Raw genomic sequence first — 16,180 nt, 5'->3', positions numbered from 1 at the left:
CATTTTCCCATGAATAAATAAATAGGGAATGACTATGAAATTGGCCAAATGTTAAAAAGCAAGAGGGCCCACTGACACCTTTGCCCACCGGGACTTTTCGTGGTATCCCGGTAGGCCATTCCGATACTGATAGTAGCAATGGGGTTAATAATCTCTGGGAAGAGACCAGATGACAAAAGCAACCCTTTCAGTGATATAGAAGCATAACATGCTGGATCACAGAGAACCAAAGACTGCCAGAGGCTACTGTATACTTTACTAGGGTTGCCACCTCAACCCTTTAAAACCGAACACATACAGTATTGAATACACAGCATGCATTGCTAATTAGCAATTCAATCAGATGCATGATGCATGGCTGCACATAAATCAGTTCAGTCTGCAGCATTCATCTAAATGAATTGCCAATTAGCCATGCAGGCTGTGTATTCCATAAAGTGTCTGACTGGGGTACCAGGGGCCCACCAGAAAACCTTAGACTGTGGGCCCACTTTCCAAACTATTATCCCTGCTCTCATCACTCAACCTCTTTATTCTCCTAGTCTTTTATATTTATTTACTACTATGGGCCAGTCCGCCACTGATTCCATATGTATTCGGTTTTAAAGGGGTAAGGTGGCAACCATATACTTTACTACATTAGAATGCATTATACAAAACATTTACTTAACGCACTCCCTAAATCACAAATGATCAGGTTAACCGTATAGATACTGACAGTGACCCAGAGCAAAAGTAAAATGGTTAACACATTTTAAGATAGGGGCTACCTAGAAGTGCTGGTTAAGGAAACCATATAATGGGTAATGTTGATTGATCAAGAACAGTTAGTAGTTCACAAAAAGGGAGGTTAAATACAAAAAAACAGTGTTAAATTACTGGGAAATGGTGGTCAATAATGACACACTGGTTCCAAAAAGGCCAAAGTTCAGTTAGAGCAGCGGTGCCCAAAAGGTAGATCGGGATCTACCAATAGACCTTTAGCTGGTGATCAGTAGATCTCAAGACACTGTCAACAAATATCTTATCTATATCACCCTCCTATTTAATTGTAAGGATGCAGCGCGCATGAACGCGCGCGTCAAGATGGGCACCAATGTGGATGCATGTGCGTCATCACGCACTGTGCGCCGAAACGGACGCGGGAGTCTAAACGTCCACTTATGTGAACGTGTGTGGCGTCATGACGCAGGCGTCACCTTAAAAGTTCATACAATGGTGTCAGATTTTCTGCTTTTTAGTGAAAAATGCCCTCTAGCGTTCTGGATAAATACAATCACCATATAGTGTTCTGAATAAATATACATTGTGTCAATTTTTAAAAGCCAATTTAAAAAGTTACAAAGTCCACAAAAGTCCATTGTTAGATTTAATTCTTTCAAATCTCTGAAGGACAAAAAACAAATTTGAAATAAACAAAAGCAATTGTCATAAAAAAGGTTTTGTCATAAAAAAAATTTTGTCATAAAAATTTTTTTGTCATAAAAAAGGTGGTACTACTCTCTTTTACCTATCCTAATCAACAAAGAAGCATGTTAAACTATACCTTTATACTCCATATTATTCACAATGGACAAAATCTTTGCCACATTTGAAAAACATTTTAAAGCTTTTTAGAATTGGATTAATAGAACTGCCAGGGTTATTATTATCTTACTGTACCCCAGACTCAGAGGCAACTTTTAATGTAGGCTGCCATCATATTAATATCTGTAAGACATAGATATAATGGTATTACACATTTATCATAAAAAACACTTCAGACTCCAGGCATCATTGAGACTAAGGGAGTTTAATCTAGCAATCCACTTCGCTTCACGCTGCAACATCCTTTGTTCGAAATTACCACCTCTAAATCAAAAGTACCACCTCTAAGTCAAAAGTAGTTCAGCCCTTGTTGAACTACTTCCAGGACTACCATTTTAAATTGCCAATGAGAATGTTTTGCTTCCTTAAAATGTCTGGCAACTGTGGTATCTGTCTGGGTCCCTTCTTTAAAGTTTCTTATATAACTTTTGTGTTCCTTTATCCTGGTTTTCACATTTCCTATGGTTTGCACCACGTACAGTATGGCAACCCTCATGGGCATTTAAATATATATATATATATATATATATATATTTATTGACGCATAACAAATACAGTTAAGGCACAGGAACGTGCCCTTCTTTTGTGTCCCCAAGAATTGTTTGTTTGGCTTAATATCAGGTTCAGCTGGACATAACATATCTCTAATACTATTCCTTTCTTATAGCAGAATGGGGGGGGTGCACTAAACACTTTCCCATAATTTCTATCCCCTTGGAGCACTGGCCAGTATTTCTTTTTCGATTTGTTTACTCAGTTTAACATATTTAGATATGAAGGGGATACGGGTTGTTACTTCCTCTATCCTTTTTGTTCTTATATAATAAATCTGCTCTTGGTATGGACTCCACCTCTCTCATAATTCCCACTATGTTTTGGATCGTACCCTCTTTGTATGAAGCGTGAACACAAGTTTTGACTATATAATACATAATTGTCCATAGTGGATGCAATCTTTTTAGCCCTAAGAAATGGTTTCATAGGGATTGCTTTTATTGTATTGGGGTTGTAAAAACTTTTAGCATGCAGTAAATTGTTCCTGTCTGTATCTTTCCTATACAATTTGGTATTAATTACCCCATCTTTCACAGTCAGTTGGACGTCTAAAAAGTGTAATTCAGTATTAGACATTTCAACTGTAAATCGTATGGTCTCATACGATCTATTTGCTTCATTTACCATTTCATTTAGGGCATCAGGGGTTCCATTCCACAGGATCAGGATATCATCCACATACCTTAGATATAAAATAATGTGTTTGCCCAGTCTATATTTTAAGAAGACATTTTCTTCTAGTTTATTGACAAAAATAGTGGCAAAAGACGGGGCAACTGAGGCCCCCATTGAGGTCCCCTGCTTCTGCCAATAAAATTTGCCTTCAAATCTAAAATAATACACCACGGTCAGACAATCAAGTAAAAAATACACCAATTTGTTTTCTATGTTAGTGTTCAGCAATGACTCCTCAACATACCGCACACCCTCCTCCTTGGGAATGGAGGTATATAAACTCTGTACGTCAATACTAGCCAACAAAATCCCTTCAGGTAATAGTGGTAATTTTTAAAGTCTACACAAGTCATTTGTGTCCTTTAAGCTTGTCGGTATGTTAGCTACTATCAATTGTAGATAAGCATCTACAAACTGTGCTAATGGCTCAAGCACTGACCCCATTGTGCACACTGTAGGTTGACCCAGCGGATTCAATAAAGTTTTATGAATCTTTGGTAAAAGATACAGAACAGGTGTTCTTGGATGTTCAGTCATCAAGAATTCTTTAACATTTTTTGGGATAACATTGTTATCATATGTATCACTGACCATAGAATCAACCATGTCCTTAATATTATTAACAGGATTATAACCTATTTTTTCATAGTGTCCATGTACTGTTAATTGTCTAATGGCCTCATTGATATACATAGATCGTTCCATTATCACCAAGGCACCTCCCATATCCGCCTTTTTAATCACTATCTCATTGTTAGACTTTAGGGTATCAAGTGCTTTTTTCTCATTCAATGTTAGGTTAAACTTGGGGTTTTGTTTGCTAGATTCCCATATCCATTTAACCTCACTGTAAACCACATGTTCAAAACATTCTAGTGCAGCCTTTTCTATTTGTGGAATAAAGTCACTCCATCGGTTAAATGTCCCACTCACTCCACTAGTATTCTCAAGCAGTGGTGTATTTGCAAAATGCATTTTTAATTTTAAAATGCAAATACATTTTTTAAATTCAATATACCATTCTATCAAATCTCCACTATATGTGGGTACAAAGACCAAACCCTTATTGAGTAGTGACAATTCATGCTCAGACAGTTCATACGCTGAGATGTTAATAACGTGGTTTACCTCTTGTGTTGCTTCATTCTCAATGGGCAATGTTCTCTCTGCAGTGGAGCTCTAGGATTCTTTTGATGCCCTGTGGTGCTTAGAGGTTTTTCTCTCTGGCTGGCTCTCTGCTCACTCTTGTCCGTTGGGTGTCGCTGATGAGGTTGGCGTGGCTGGTGTGCGAAGCTACTTCCTCTTTGGTATGTTGAAGTGTAATGTACTGGGCATCTAGACCACAGTTTGGTCCACAGATACCACAGTTGCCAGACATTTTAAGGAAGTGAAACATTCTCATTGGCAACTTAAATGGGTAGTCCTGGAAGTAGTTCAGCCCTTACGTAGTGGTGATAATTTCAAACAAAAGAAGCAGCCTGGAGTCTAAAGTGTTTTTTATGATAAATGTGTAATACCATTATATCTATGTCTTACAGATATTAATATGATGCCAGCCTACAGTAAAAGTTGCCTCTGAGTCTGGGGTACTGTAAGATAATACTAACCCTGGCAGTTCTATTAATCCAAATGCTTTAAGTGGCAAAATAAGACAAAAGAGATCATAAAAAAATGCCCTAGACAAGAGCCCACCCTAAAACAATGTGGTATGCCCCTCAAATGATTGGGGAAAAAAATGTTAACACAAAAATAGTTAGGACTTTTGAAGTCAATCTCGTTTTAAAAAATGAAAAAACGGCAGAGTTTTTTTACAACTTTTATGACTTTTCGACATACAGGATATGATGTCACTGACATAAGATTGAGTAAGATGTAGCTTCATCTTCATCTGCTTGGTCTAAGGTGGCAAAGGAAACTCTGGCGAAAGAGGTAACATTCTGTAAAATACGCGTCTGTTCGTCTGTGTAAAAATGCACCTGGCAACATGGCGTGAAACTGCGCTATTGACGGTCTCTTCCGCTAGCGAATTGTCGTCCTGTTATGACCTGTTAATAAATTGGTGATGTCTTGCTACAGTTTGTAATTCTTAGTTTAGACCACAAATGCGCATGTCTATGTATATTAGCATTACTATAGATGCCTAGCAACGCTTTCCTATCAGTCATGGAGCTCCACATTTTGTGACATATATTCTAACCATAGTTAGTTTTTTGGGAAGTTTAAATCGTCTATTTTAGTAATAATTGAACTCTAATATTCACCAACAGCGGAGAGTTTATAATAAACATTATTTGTACATTAATTGCATAATTTCACTAAAATTTGCAATACAATATATATTTTTATTTAATAAAAAAACAATAAAACCTGTTTATTGTTTATATAAGCATTTGTGGTCTAAACTAAGAATTAATAACCGTAGCAAGACAATGATCAGGAAGCAGTGTGCGGCCTCTATAGTATTGCTTAAAAATTTTAGACATATGCAGTTTTAATTAGACCGGATGAGCTAAAAAAAATTGCCACATGCATATTTGCCAAATTGAGGGAACAAAAGTAATTTTGCTTGTGGGTTATTGGAGCACTATTTATACGGAATCCACTGTGTGACTCTGATACCACTGCTGGATAGCAGGACGACTTTTCTGCCTCTAGAAATATTTATGTCAAGAGGCATTATATTTATTTTTCAACCCTGAAGAAGTCACCTTGAGTGACGAAACACATTGGTATTGGGACTTGAATCTTTGGAAAGCACCAATTGTGTTGTTATACATTATTGATGCCTGCAAATAAGTGCATTTTATCTACAATTAATAAATTGTTTATGAAGATACACAGAGGGGAGTGCGCCCTTCTTATTATCTGTTTTTAGACTTTTACCCAGCGGTTCAATAACTTGCACAATGACTTACGTTCTGGGTCATTAGAGTTCACTAGATCCAGAATAGCATTTTTTGGTTGGCTCCTCAACAACCTATGCCATAAAATTGTCATGCAACAACTTGTTCCCATTAATTGATCTGGCAGTACTGTTGCTCCAGTCAATATCTCGGTAATTAAAATCACCCATTATTATTACTTTATCCAAACTAGCAGCCTCTTTTGTTTGCATCAGGAGCTTAGCCTCCTCCTCCTCACTTACATTAGGAGGTCTATAGCATAATGATTGACTCCTCCCCCTTAATTAGCAGGCAGAGGGAAAAGCATTATTAACTTTAAAAAATGTTACCCATGCAAACTACATCCCAGACAAAATAAATGCACTAAATGTATCTACCAGATTAACCCAACAAGAGAAAAGAAAAAGCTGTTTGTCTCAGTCAGATCGCACTCGGAACACGCATCAGTTTTTTGCACTTACTCCCTCCTCGCACCCAGCATTCCAGCATGCACAGAAAACACCAACGCCTTAAGGTTTTAATGCTGCTTAACACTTAATTGCCAAGCAACGCTTAGGGGCAAATTTATCAAGGGTCGAAGTGAAAATTTGAAGTAAAAAATTTAGAATTTCGAGCTATTTTCTGTGTACTTGGACTAGGGAATAGTCCAAATTCGATTTGAATTTGAAAATAAAATCGAAAATGTGAATATCGAAACTTATCATGTACTGTCTCTTTAAAAATTCAATGTTGACCATTTGCCATCTAAAAGCTGTCAAATTGCTGTTTTAGCCTATGGGGGACCTCCTAGAACCTATTTGGAGTCAAATGGTTGATTCTGACAGTTAAAAGTATTTTTTTAAAAAAACTTTGAATCGAATTCGATTAAATACGATGTTACTTCGATTCATACGATTCAATTTGAATTAACATGGCCCATTCACTCGCAAAAAATAAACTTTTTTTGGATACATTTCGGTTGGTCTTTTTTTATTCAAATTTCGAAGTTCAAAAAAACTCCCATTACTTCGAAATTCGACCCTTGATAAATCTGCCCCTTAGATCACATGCAACACTCACTGTGCATTAACAAACTTATTGAGGTATCAAACCACAGAACACAAAGTCTGATCAGCCTGTAGAAGTCAATGGCAGAGGTCCCTTTAACCATTTGAAGATGTTTTTTGCCTTAATGATTTTTGTTTTTTTACACTGATTTGCACTTGAAAACTTGATAAAATCAAGTATTCAAGGTTTGTTTTGCCTATAAACTCGATAATTTTGAAGTATTCAAGTTTTTTCCCCAATTGCATTCAATCAAGTTTTTTACATTTGGGGTTTTTCATAAATAAGCAAACATTCGAGTTGTGAGTTTATGCGAGGTAGAAAAAACCTCACTAACCTCACAAACTCGACCTTTGATACCCCCCTATGTGTCTCTCACTACTTCCTTTTTAGAAAATCCCTCAGGCCCCCACAATCCCACCAAAAACCCACAGACCTTCCATATATTTTTGTTTGGGCTGTAGTTATACAATATACTGTTATGCAGGCTGGAAAGGTGTGTCTGCTTTAGCAATGACAGTGCAGAAAATAAAACAATGCTGTAAATATTTGTGGAAAAAAATTAAATGGGATTATGGGGTAAAAGTGTAATAACAGTGATAAAAGGAGACAGCAAAGCCATGTCATCTTATTTTTGAGTTTTATTGATTAAAAAAGCAAACAAATAATACATGATAGGATAATTTAATGATAAAAGAAAACACAATACATAAAAGGTTTGCACAATGTGTATTCCGTTTTTTAAAATATTTTTTTGCCATTACAGTCATATTAAACACAGTGTATTTAAGCATTAACAAAGTTAATCAATATGTGAAAGAGGAGGTAGACTAGAGTGATACGCAGAAATATTTGCAGAAGTTGAGTGGGAAAACAAAAATGTGCATTAGACAATCCATTTCTGCATCATGCTAAAATTAATTTCAAGGTTAAAATCATCAGATATTTTCTTGCTATCAGGTGCACCATCAGCCTCAGGACCAGGTCAACCTCTTTCTCTGGCCAATCCAAAACCTGGGCCTAATAAATGTAAGTTTTTGTATAAATCAATGCATAACCAAATATTTCTTTACCCAATACACATGTCCAAAAGTCCACTATTGTAGCATATATGGCAGATAATACTGTATATCAGACATTTAGACAAACGATTAATGACATAAAAAAAATTTACATAGAAACCAGGGGCTCCTAAGTGCAGTACAGTCATTTTCTTTTCTTCAGTCCCCTGTTATGCTTTTGTTTGGTTTATTCATTACATATATAAGAACTTAAAGGAAGACCCAGGTTTCATTCTTTAAGTGTTCTACTGTGTGCTATATCACACTGCAGCATATTTGATATTTATCAAATTTATTTTCACGTATTGCCAGGCATTATAAGTTATTACACATAGTTTGTAATTCTGGTACACGGCACACATTTGTATATGTCAATACATGCCTATATTATTGTATAAACTGTCATACAAAAATCATTTTGAACTTAATATGTAAGTTGGCAAAAACTCAAATGCCAGCTTTCTTACACATGTGCTACTGAAATAATTTTGAAGGTAAATGTGCCGAACTGCCTAAACTGCAAAGCAAATACAAATTACAAATATAATTACATTTTTTTTAAAGAACCTTAATCTTACATTTGCCATGAGTTTGGATTTATGCAATAAAGCATTTGGTAACAAATCACATTAAACCCAAGGGAATTATACATGAAATGATTCAGCCTATGGAGCATGCAACCTCGGCTTCATCAATATAAATGTATAGTTAACTGTCCTGTCATTGTCTTTCAATTCTAAAGAAAAGCTGAAATACTTAAAAATGGCTAAATATAAAGATTGGTTAAGAGTACTGAGAGCATTTTTTCTCAGCTGCCATGTGAGGAGCCATATCTTGTGCTACTGGACTGGAATGAACATGTTGGCACAGTTTGAATGCCATTTATATTGAAATTTCTAATGAATCCATGTTTGATGTTTTGGATACTCTTGAAGCAAAAACAATGTTTTCAAGTATATGTGTAGTTATTGTAAGGTGTATGTGACCAGTGATACTGGCCCCACAGTAAATTAATTTTAGGGCCCCCAACATATCTAGAGGTTGTCCTGTTTTACCAATATATGTTGAAATGTCTCATTAATTAGGGCCTCATGGGGCCCCTATATCTCGTGGGCCCCCCTGAAGCCACAGGGCTGCTTCCTCTGTAGTTACACCCCTGTATGTGACCAAATTTTAGAATGCAAAGGTGGCCTCTTTTCAGTAAGATGTTTTATTACATATACTGCACACTGGTGCAAACTATAATATTTTTAATGTTTCTTCCACTGATGCATGGGCTTTTTTTAATGTTGAAAACTACTACTATAAGTTCTACTATAAGTTCACAAATATTGCTCTTCTGCCTTTAAAACCATTTAAAAGGATATTTAAATACACCCTTGTCTTCCCCTGGCATTGCTGTTGATTATCAATATTATAACGAATACTAATACTGTTACTACACAATCCAAGTAGCCTTAGTGGTTAGTTCATAAATGAACTTCAAATACAGTTACAAACAATACAGATGATTACAAGAAAGCAGTGAACTATTTTGTTCTTTGATTCTTTGTTTCTTTGTTTGTGGGCCCCTTTTTAAAAATGCTAATAATGAACAAAACCAAGGCCTACAAGGTTAATTTTTAGAATTATAGCAGCTACAGTATGTGGCTTCTGCTGTCAGTTCTAAAACCAAAGCATAGCTTATTCACATGTGGCATTAGTATTGCTTGATGATTATAAAGTATATTTCATTTGAGAACTATTCTATCCTTAGAAATACTAATAGAAGGACATTGAGCTTCCTGCATTCTTCTTTTCCAACATTTGTTTCAGTTCAGAGACAAGAGCAGCACTAGCACTGGGGACTCTCTCGTTCATCTGCTGATCTATGATCTTGGGAGTCAAGGACCCAGAAACTGTAGGCAGGCTCCGTTCTGTTTTACTGACCTTTGGCATTAGGCGAGGTGGTGGAGGTGGGCAAGGTGCCCTTGGAGGAACAGGAATACCTTGGTAATTGTTGTTTCTATTTTCATTCTTAGGGCCTGATTCCATTTCCTGGATGGTGAATTTATCTGCAGAATTGTTGGATTTTTTGAACTTCAACCACTCTGTCCTGGCTGTTCTTGGAGGGTGGTCATTTTTTCGTCTTTTAATTATTCTCCGCAGAGGCATAACTCTATTCGACTTTTTATTGCGCCAGAACATGGCAGTAGAAATGAAGATTGTAATGACCACCATAATAGCCATAACACCAGCTAGAACTCCTAGGGCTTTCATTGGATTATCTTTGCTTTGCATCAAAAAGGCAGCCATTGGCCCTTTGTGAAGAAGTGTCTGTAAAAGAGTACAAATAAAACATGACATGGATTTAGCTGGCCTCCATGTTTGCTATTCTATTTGCTCATAATGTGAGCATACAGAAGCAAAATGCCTAATAAGTAGATTGCATTCTTAACATTTATTATAAAGTGTATATTTTAAATTTTCTAGTACTCTTTTACAAACAAGAAAACACATCACAAATGTTATACATGTAGTATGAAAGTAAATCAAATAATAGTAATTTTACACTAGGTCATTTGACATGCTAGCAGACGTGCATTACATTTACTGAGTGGTTGGTCTTCTTATGATTTTTTTGACTCTGCCTTTGGGTTGAATTTTGGACTTTTTCACACTTTTCCAATAAATGATGGTGGATATCACTATAGTTATAGATATGCTTGAGAGGACGGTACTCATGCAAATCCCAAATATCATCCAGGGGCGCTTCTTGAGACTCAGTACATAGGATTTTACCCTTGATCTGATCTGGAAATTTCAAGCATAAAACAACGGAACTTGGGCATGTGGCAAAAAAAGTTGTGTGATTAAAGGAAAACAAATATGGATAGAGGGACCCAAGGGCAAATTGTATCTATGCCATTAAAAAGTTTTAATTCATCCTTTACATGAATAAAATTATCACTTTTTATAGGGTAGTATACACTTGTTGTTCTACATAAGTTAAATGAACAGGGCTTGTGTTATATATATATATATATATATACACACACACATACAGTCTATGGTGGTGCACTCTCGATATAGGCAACTGCCTGGGTGCTGGTTATAATATAGCATAGCCCGAAAGTGCCGAAACGTTGAAATAAAATGTTCTATTTTTTTCACTATTTCAAGTCCTGGAGTGCGGTTTTATTTTGGGTTTGCTATATATATATATATATTTTTTTTTTTTTTTAATCATGAAAACAAGCAAACCGAAGATCCTCCGTGTTTGGTCCTTGCAATGTAGATAATTAGGTTACCAGTATACCAGTTTCTTGCAATTGTTCTGTTAGCAGAGTCCATTATCTGTGCACTGATAATCAAATTATCTACCTCTTTCTGTGCAATGCTTGCAAGAACTGAAAATCATGTAGCTTCATTCTACGTGTTTTTCCCCATTTCACTCAAGAGATAACAAAAAACTTTTTGATTAAAACAATAGCCAAAGAGTATGTTCAACATAGTACTGAACATACTTTTCACTGAACTCATGTTGGATAAGGTGGTATTCCATCCTTTTAAAGGACCAGTTTCACAAAAGTGTACCAAAAATGTCAAATAATTAATCAAACTTGACACACCAGATATTGCTTTCTAGCACATGCAAAATGCACATAGATTGCATAAGCAGGTACCTTCCCATTTAGTCTCAAGTAAACTGTTCTTTTAAACAAGCCCCCCATATAATATATTGGAGTGAGGGATAGTGAAGATAAACTTGATTATATGGTACAGAATGTTTAATTGATTGTATTTAGAAAGTTTCTTATTTCAGTATGATGAAGCTTATATTAAATTGTTATTTTCAGGATAGTTCTACTTTAAGTTAAAAAGTACAGTGCTCAGATTCAGCAGAAATACTGCACCGAGAAGGATTCTATAATTCAGTGGATAAGTAGATGTCACTAGGCCCCATAGCAAATTAAATTAAGGGCCCTAAAACATTGGTATGGTGACCTATTTTTACAAGATATGTTGATATTGCACATTATTTAGCACCTTACTAAGACCTCTTCAGGGTCTGCTTCCTCTGTAGTTACTCCTGCTCTCATTTATTAAACTACTTATTTAATATTTTTCAACCAGCAATTTAGTAAAGTAATCCTACATGACTTGGAAAGATTATTTAAACTTGAAAATTGGTATGTTAATTTACAAAAAGGCAGTATCAGTGGTGGATTATCCTAAAGACAACCAGGATAATCACTGTGGGACCATAGAGCAAGACAGGGGTGACCACTGGGGGCCCATAGCTAAAAGGAAGGCTGAGCGCTGATGAAAGGTGGTGGAGCTTGATCAGACTGAGGCAGAGCTGTGGTAGGTCAAGGGCAAAACTGAGGATGGACAAGGAACTGTCTAGGGCAGGAGTGGAGGTTAATACACCCCTGGGCTTAATACACTAGAAGAATACATCATGGACAAACAGACCACAACGATACGGCAATGGTGGAGCTCATCCAGTGTATGCTGTCTCCAACCCGATCACAGCTCTTGTGATATGCCTTTCACTTCTTGCCGACTACAACCTCCTGGATCGCTGCGGAGCACTGAGATGAAGTGCCAAGTTTGGGGGCACGAAATGCGTTAGATTTGCACACCCACAATTGGAATGTAACCTGATTATGTGCCTAAATAAAGCCAGGTTGTTATTAAAGATACCGGACTCCTAGATATATTTGATTAGTGCTCCGCAGTGTTCCAGGAGGTGAATACATCATGGTGTCTGACACAGACAGGAAAGATTGAGCATGGAGGACAAAGATTTGTTTTAGAAAGTATGAATAATATAATAAAGGTTTTAATATAAGCAGTCCTAACATCTGGAACATGTCCATATCACTTTCAATGTAAGAAGGAAGGAACATAATGTAAAAGATAGGCAGACCATTATAGTTTTACCTCCTCTGTCACATCAATCTTGACTACTGCAGTTGTGCTGAATGAAGGTGAGCCTCTGTCTTTTGCTTGAACCACTACTGACCATTTGCAGTCTTTATTTCGTGTTATATTCTGAATAATATCTAGGGACCTTATGTAAGACTTTAGCTTAATCTCTCCAGTACTTTGGTCAATATCAAAAACATTGGATGGATCCGCTTGCATGATGGAATAATCAACAATATTGTTTGGTTCTTCTGCATCATGGTCTGTTGCCTAGGAAACATGTTCAAAGAAAACACTTTCTTTATGTGTCATAAATAAATCTTAAGTCTAAAGCCTTACTTTTAAGGGCTGTGTAGGATTAGTCATGAATACTACTAAAGAAGACATTAGTTTATCAAATGATAACAGACACATTAACATTAGAAAATGCCAAAAAATAAAATAGATATGAATAGTGCTGTGGAGTTCTTCTAGTCAATTGTGGTCCATTGTCTGTTTAAAACAAACTTAAAAGGACAGACTGATTTGTAATTCTGCTGCAGTTTCGTAGGATGCTATAAGCTCTCACCAGATACACTGTGCAAAATCACAAATGCAATAGAATAAAGGCAAGCACATCAATTTGATGGGGAATTACATCCCTTCTATTAAAATGTTTTATTGCAATTTTACTGTGAAAACTAATGTACACCACATAATGAGCCACACAGTACCCACAAGAAAAGCATAATGTCATAAAATCTCATCAAGATGCTGCCGGGGGAATTAAAATAGGCTGAAGAAACCCCTTGAACATTGCATAGCTGAACATATTCTGTATGGAGGAATGAGAAAAAACTTTCATCAAGTTGATGAGAGACTGGTAGACCGTTTTAAGAAATGCCTACTTGAGGTTGTTTCTGCATTAACAGGTACTTACTTACTTTTGACACAGAAGGAAAAGGCATAGCTAATTTTTTGTTGAATAAATTATTGCAAAGCCACCTTTTTTATTTGTACAACTGTGTCACCTTTCAATTAAAATTTCCCTTTTATAATATTTGAATAAAGATAAAATATTGATGGGTTTACATACAGTATGTTAAAAAGAAAAAACTTTACATAAGGGGTGCTTACTTTTTCTTATAATTATACATAAATATATACATATATTTACTGTTGTGCTGTACCTCTATTTTAACTGGGGTGCCAATTATCAAGGTCTTTTCTTGAATATTCTCACTGAACTCTGGGCTGTGATCATTGATATCCAGGACCGTCACAAATACCTCAGCTAAGCTGTACTTCCCTTCGGTATCTTCAGCTTTTACATAAAAGTTGTACTTGGAGGTGACTTCTGCATCTAAAGAAGCCCAAGGTTGTGTGTAGATGATTCCAGTTGAAGGATGGATGAGGAAACTGCAAAAACACAGTTAACATTAGCACTTTAGAACATTTCAATTCAAAACCAAGCGTTGGGCAAAAACTGACTCTGTTGGTTGTTTTAGTGACTCCTTTACTGACATACACAACCAAAAAGATTCATCCCATTGTTTGTGATCATCATAATGATATCAGAAAGACCTTTATGTCTCTAGAATGTGTTCCATTGATTCAGAAGGTGAAACATGGTACAACCTTTATCTCAAAGATTATATATGTATTGAAAATATTACGGAGAATATGATCTGGGGTTTTATAGATTAGATGCAGAGTTTAGAATTAGACAAGGGATCTATAAAGAATCCAGATGTTGTCTGCTCAGATGCAGCTTTAATTAAAAAAAAAGTACTATGATGTTCATTTTCTCATTGAGCATCTGAAATTACTTAAATTTCTCATGTGCGGTGAGCAGTGAATAATACTATGTTGTAGATGTGCAGGATACTGTGACTAGGTGTGGTGCATTGAGCAGAAAGGGCTAGCTTTAACCCTTACTGGACCTTTGACCAAAAAGTGTATATCTACCAAAACAAAGGAAACAATTTAATTTGCTTTTCTTGTTAAGTGATTGTTCTGCGAAATCTAAAAATTTAATTCAAATGGCTGGCTGACGGTTTCCATTGTAAAAGTGCTATGGCTTCAACTACACTTTAAATCAATGTGATTTTAGTTGTTAGTAATCACAGTGTCACACAAGTGACAACAACAGCCATCATGATAGATGCTGTAGTGACCATTACAATGGAAACTAATGACATGAAGATCATTGTTACATTCTCATGGTTGCCTGAAGTTTGCTGCTAGGTTGAACATTACAATGGTTATTGGTTGCTTTTTAGATGGTTACTATGGAGATAGTTGCTATCCTCTAAGTGGCAATGGTTGCTATAGAAAAAGCTGCTATGGTGATACTTGTTATAAGGACAATTACCATGGTGATGGTTACCATGGAGACAACAGTTATGGTAATGGCTGTCTTTTACAGTGACTATTATCATGTAAAACTACTATATAGTGGAAAACATTGCGTTATTACAATAATAGTGGTAGTCAGCTGTTTTTATGATGGTTGCTATAGCAACAATTGCCATCACAACATTCACCATTGTGCATTACTACTCAGAACCATTCAAAATGACAGTTGCTAGTTACACAGTTGACATGGGTGTAATTGCCATGGCAAAAAGTGCCATAGGATAGTAAAAATACACATAAAAAGTGATGAAAAAAGTGGAGCAGGAGGTGCTAAGGGCAGAAAAAATGGTGACTGTACCCCAACATTTCTCCCAACTAAAAAAAGTACAAGAAGAGTATGCCAAATGCACATGGGAAAGGTCACAATATAAAATACTTCTTTACTAAAGCTAGGATCCTGGAACAAGGTGAAAAGGCTGGTAGAATGTTGGCTATGCTTACTTAACAGGGTACTCCCCCCATAATTAGCAAAATCAGAACAGGGGCTACCTGGGTCACCACCGACCCCAGGATCATTCAACAAACTATGGTTACGTTTTATGAAGACTTGTATAAATCCAGGTTGGACCCAAAGGGACACACAGTGGAAACCTTTTTAGGTTCATTAGACTTCCCAACTTTATCGGTAGAGGCTAGGGAATTTCTGGATAAACCCATCACAGCCGATGAAATAACAGATGCAATTAGCACATTCCATGTAGGTAAAGCCCCAGGGGCAGACGGGATACCCATAGAGCTCCTTAAGCCCTCATCTGCTTAAAACTTACAATTACGCCCTCCAACACTAGCATCTCCCTGCTTCCATGTATGAAGCTACTATAATATTATTACCAAAACCAGGGAAGGACCCAACCTACCCAGAAGCATATAGACCCATATCCTTGTCAACGACGGATGTCAAAATATTGGCAAAAGTTTTAGCCAGGAGGTTGGCACAGGTGGTTACGCAACTAGTTACGGAAGACCAAACCGGTTTCATTCCTGGGAAGACCACAGCCCACAATATCAGGAGGCTTATGCTAAATTTGACCATAGAGCACTCAA

General features: G+C 36.5%; 1 protein-coding gene across 1 annotated transcript in view; it reads right to left on the bottom strand.

The window, feature by feature from the left end:
- Positions 1-8,858: 8,858 nt before the first annotated feature.
- cdhr1.L (cadherin related family member 1 L homeolog) overlaps positions 8,859-16,180 on the bottom strand; it is a 99,034-nt gene continuing 91,712 nt past the window's right edge. Inside the window, 3 exon segments of the mRNA NM_001172196.1 lie at positions 8,859-10,141; positions 12,755-13,009; positions 13,909-14,137. Coding sequence (NP_001165667.1) covers positions 9,587-10,141; positions 12,755-13,009; positions 13,909-14,137 — 1,039 coding nt within the window. The 3' untranslated portion in view covers positions 8,859-9,586.

Source organism: Xenopus laevis, chromosome 7L (assembly GCF_017654675.1).
Source record: "Xenopus laevis strain J_2021 chromosome 7L, Xenopus_laevis_v10.1, whole genome shotgun sequence".
NCBI lineage: Eukaryota > Metazoa > Chordata > Amphibia > Anura > Pipidae > Xenopus > Xenopus laevis.
Note: the sequence above shows the minus strand (reverse complement) of the source record. Positions and strands in the feature narration are given on the sequence as shown.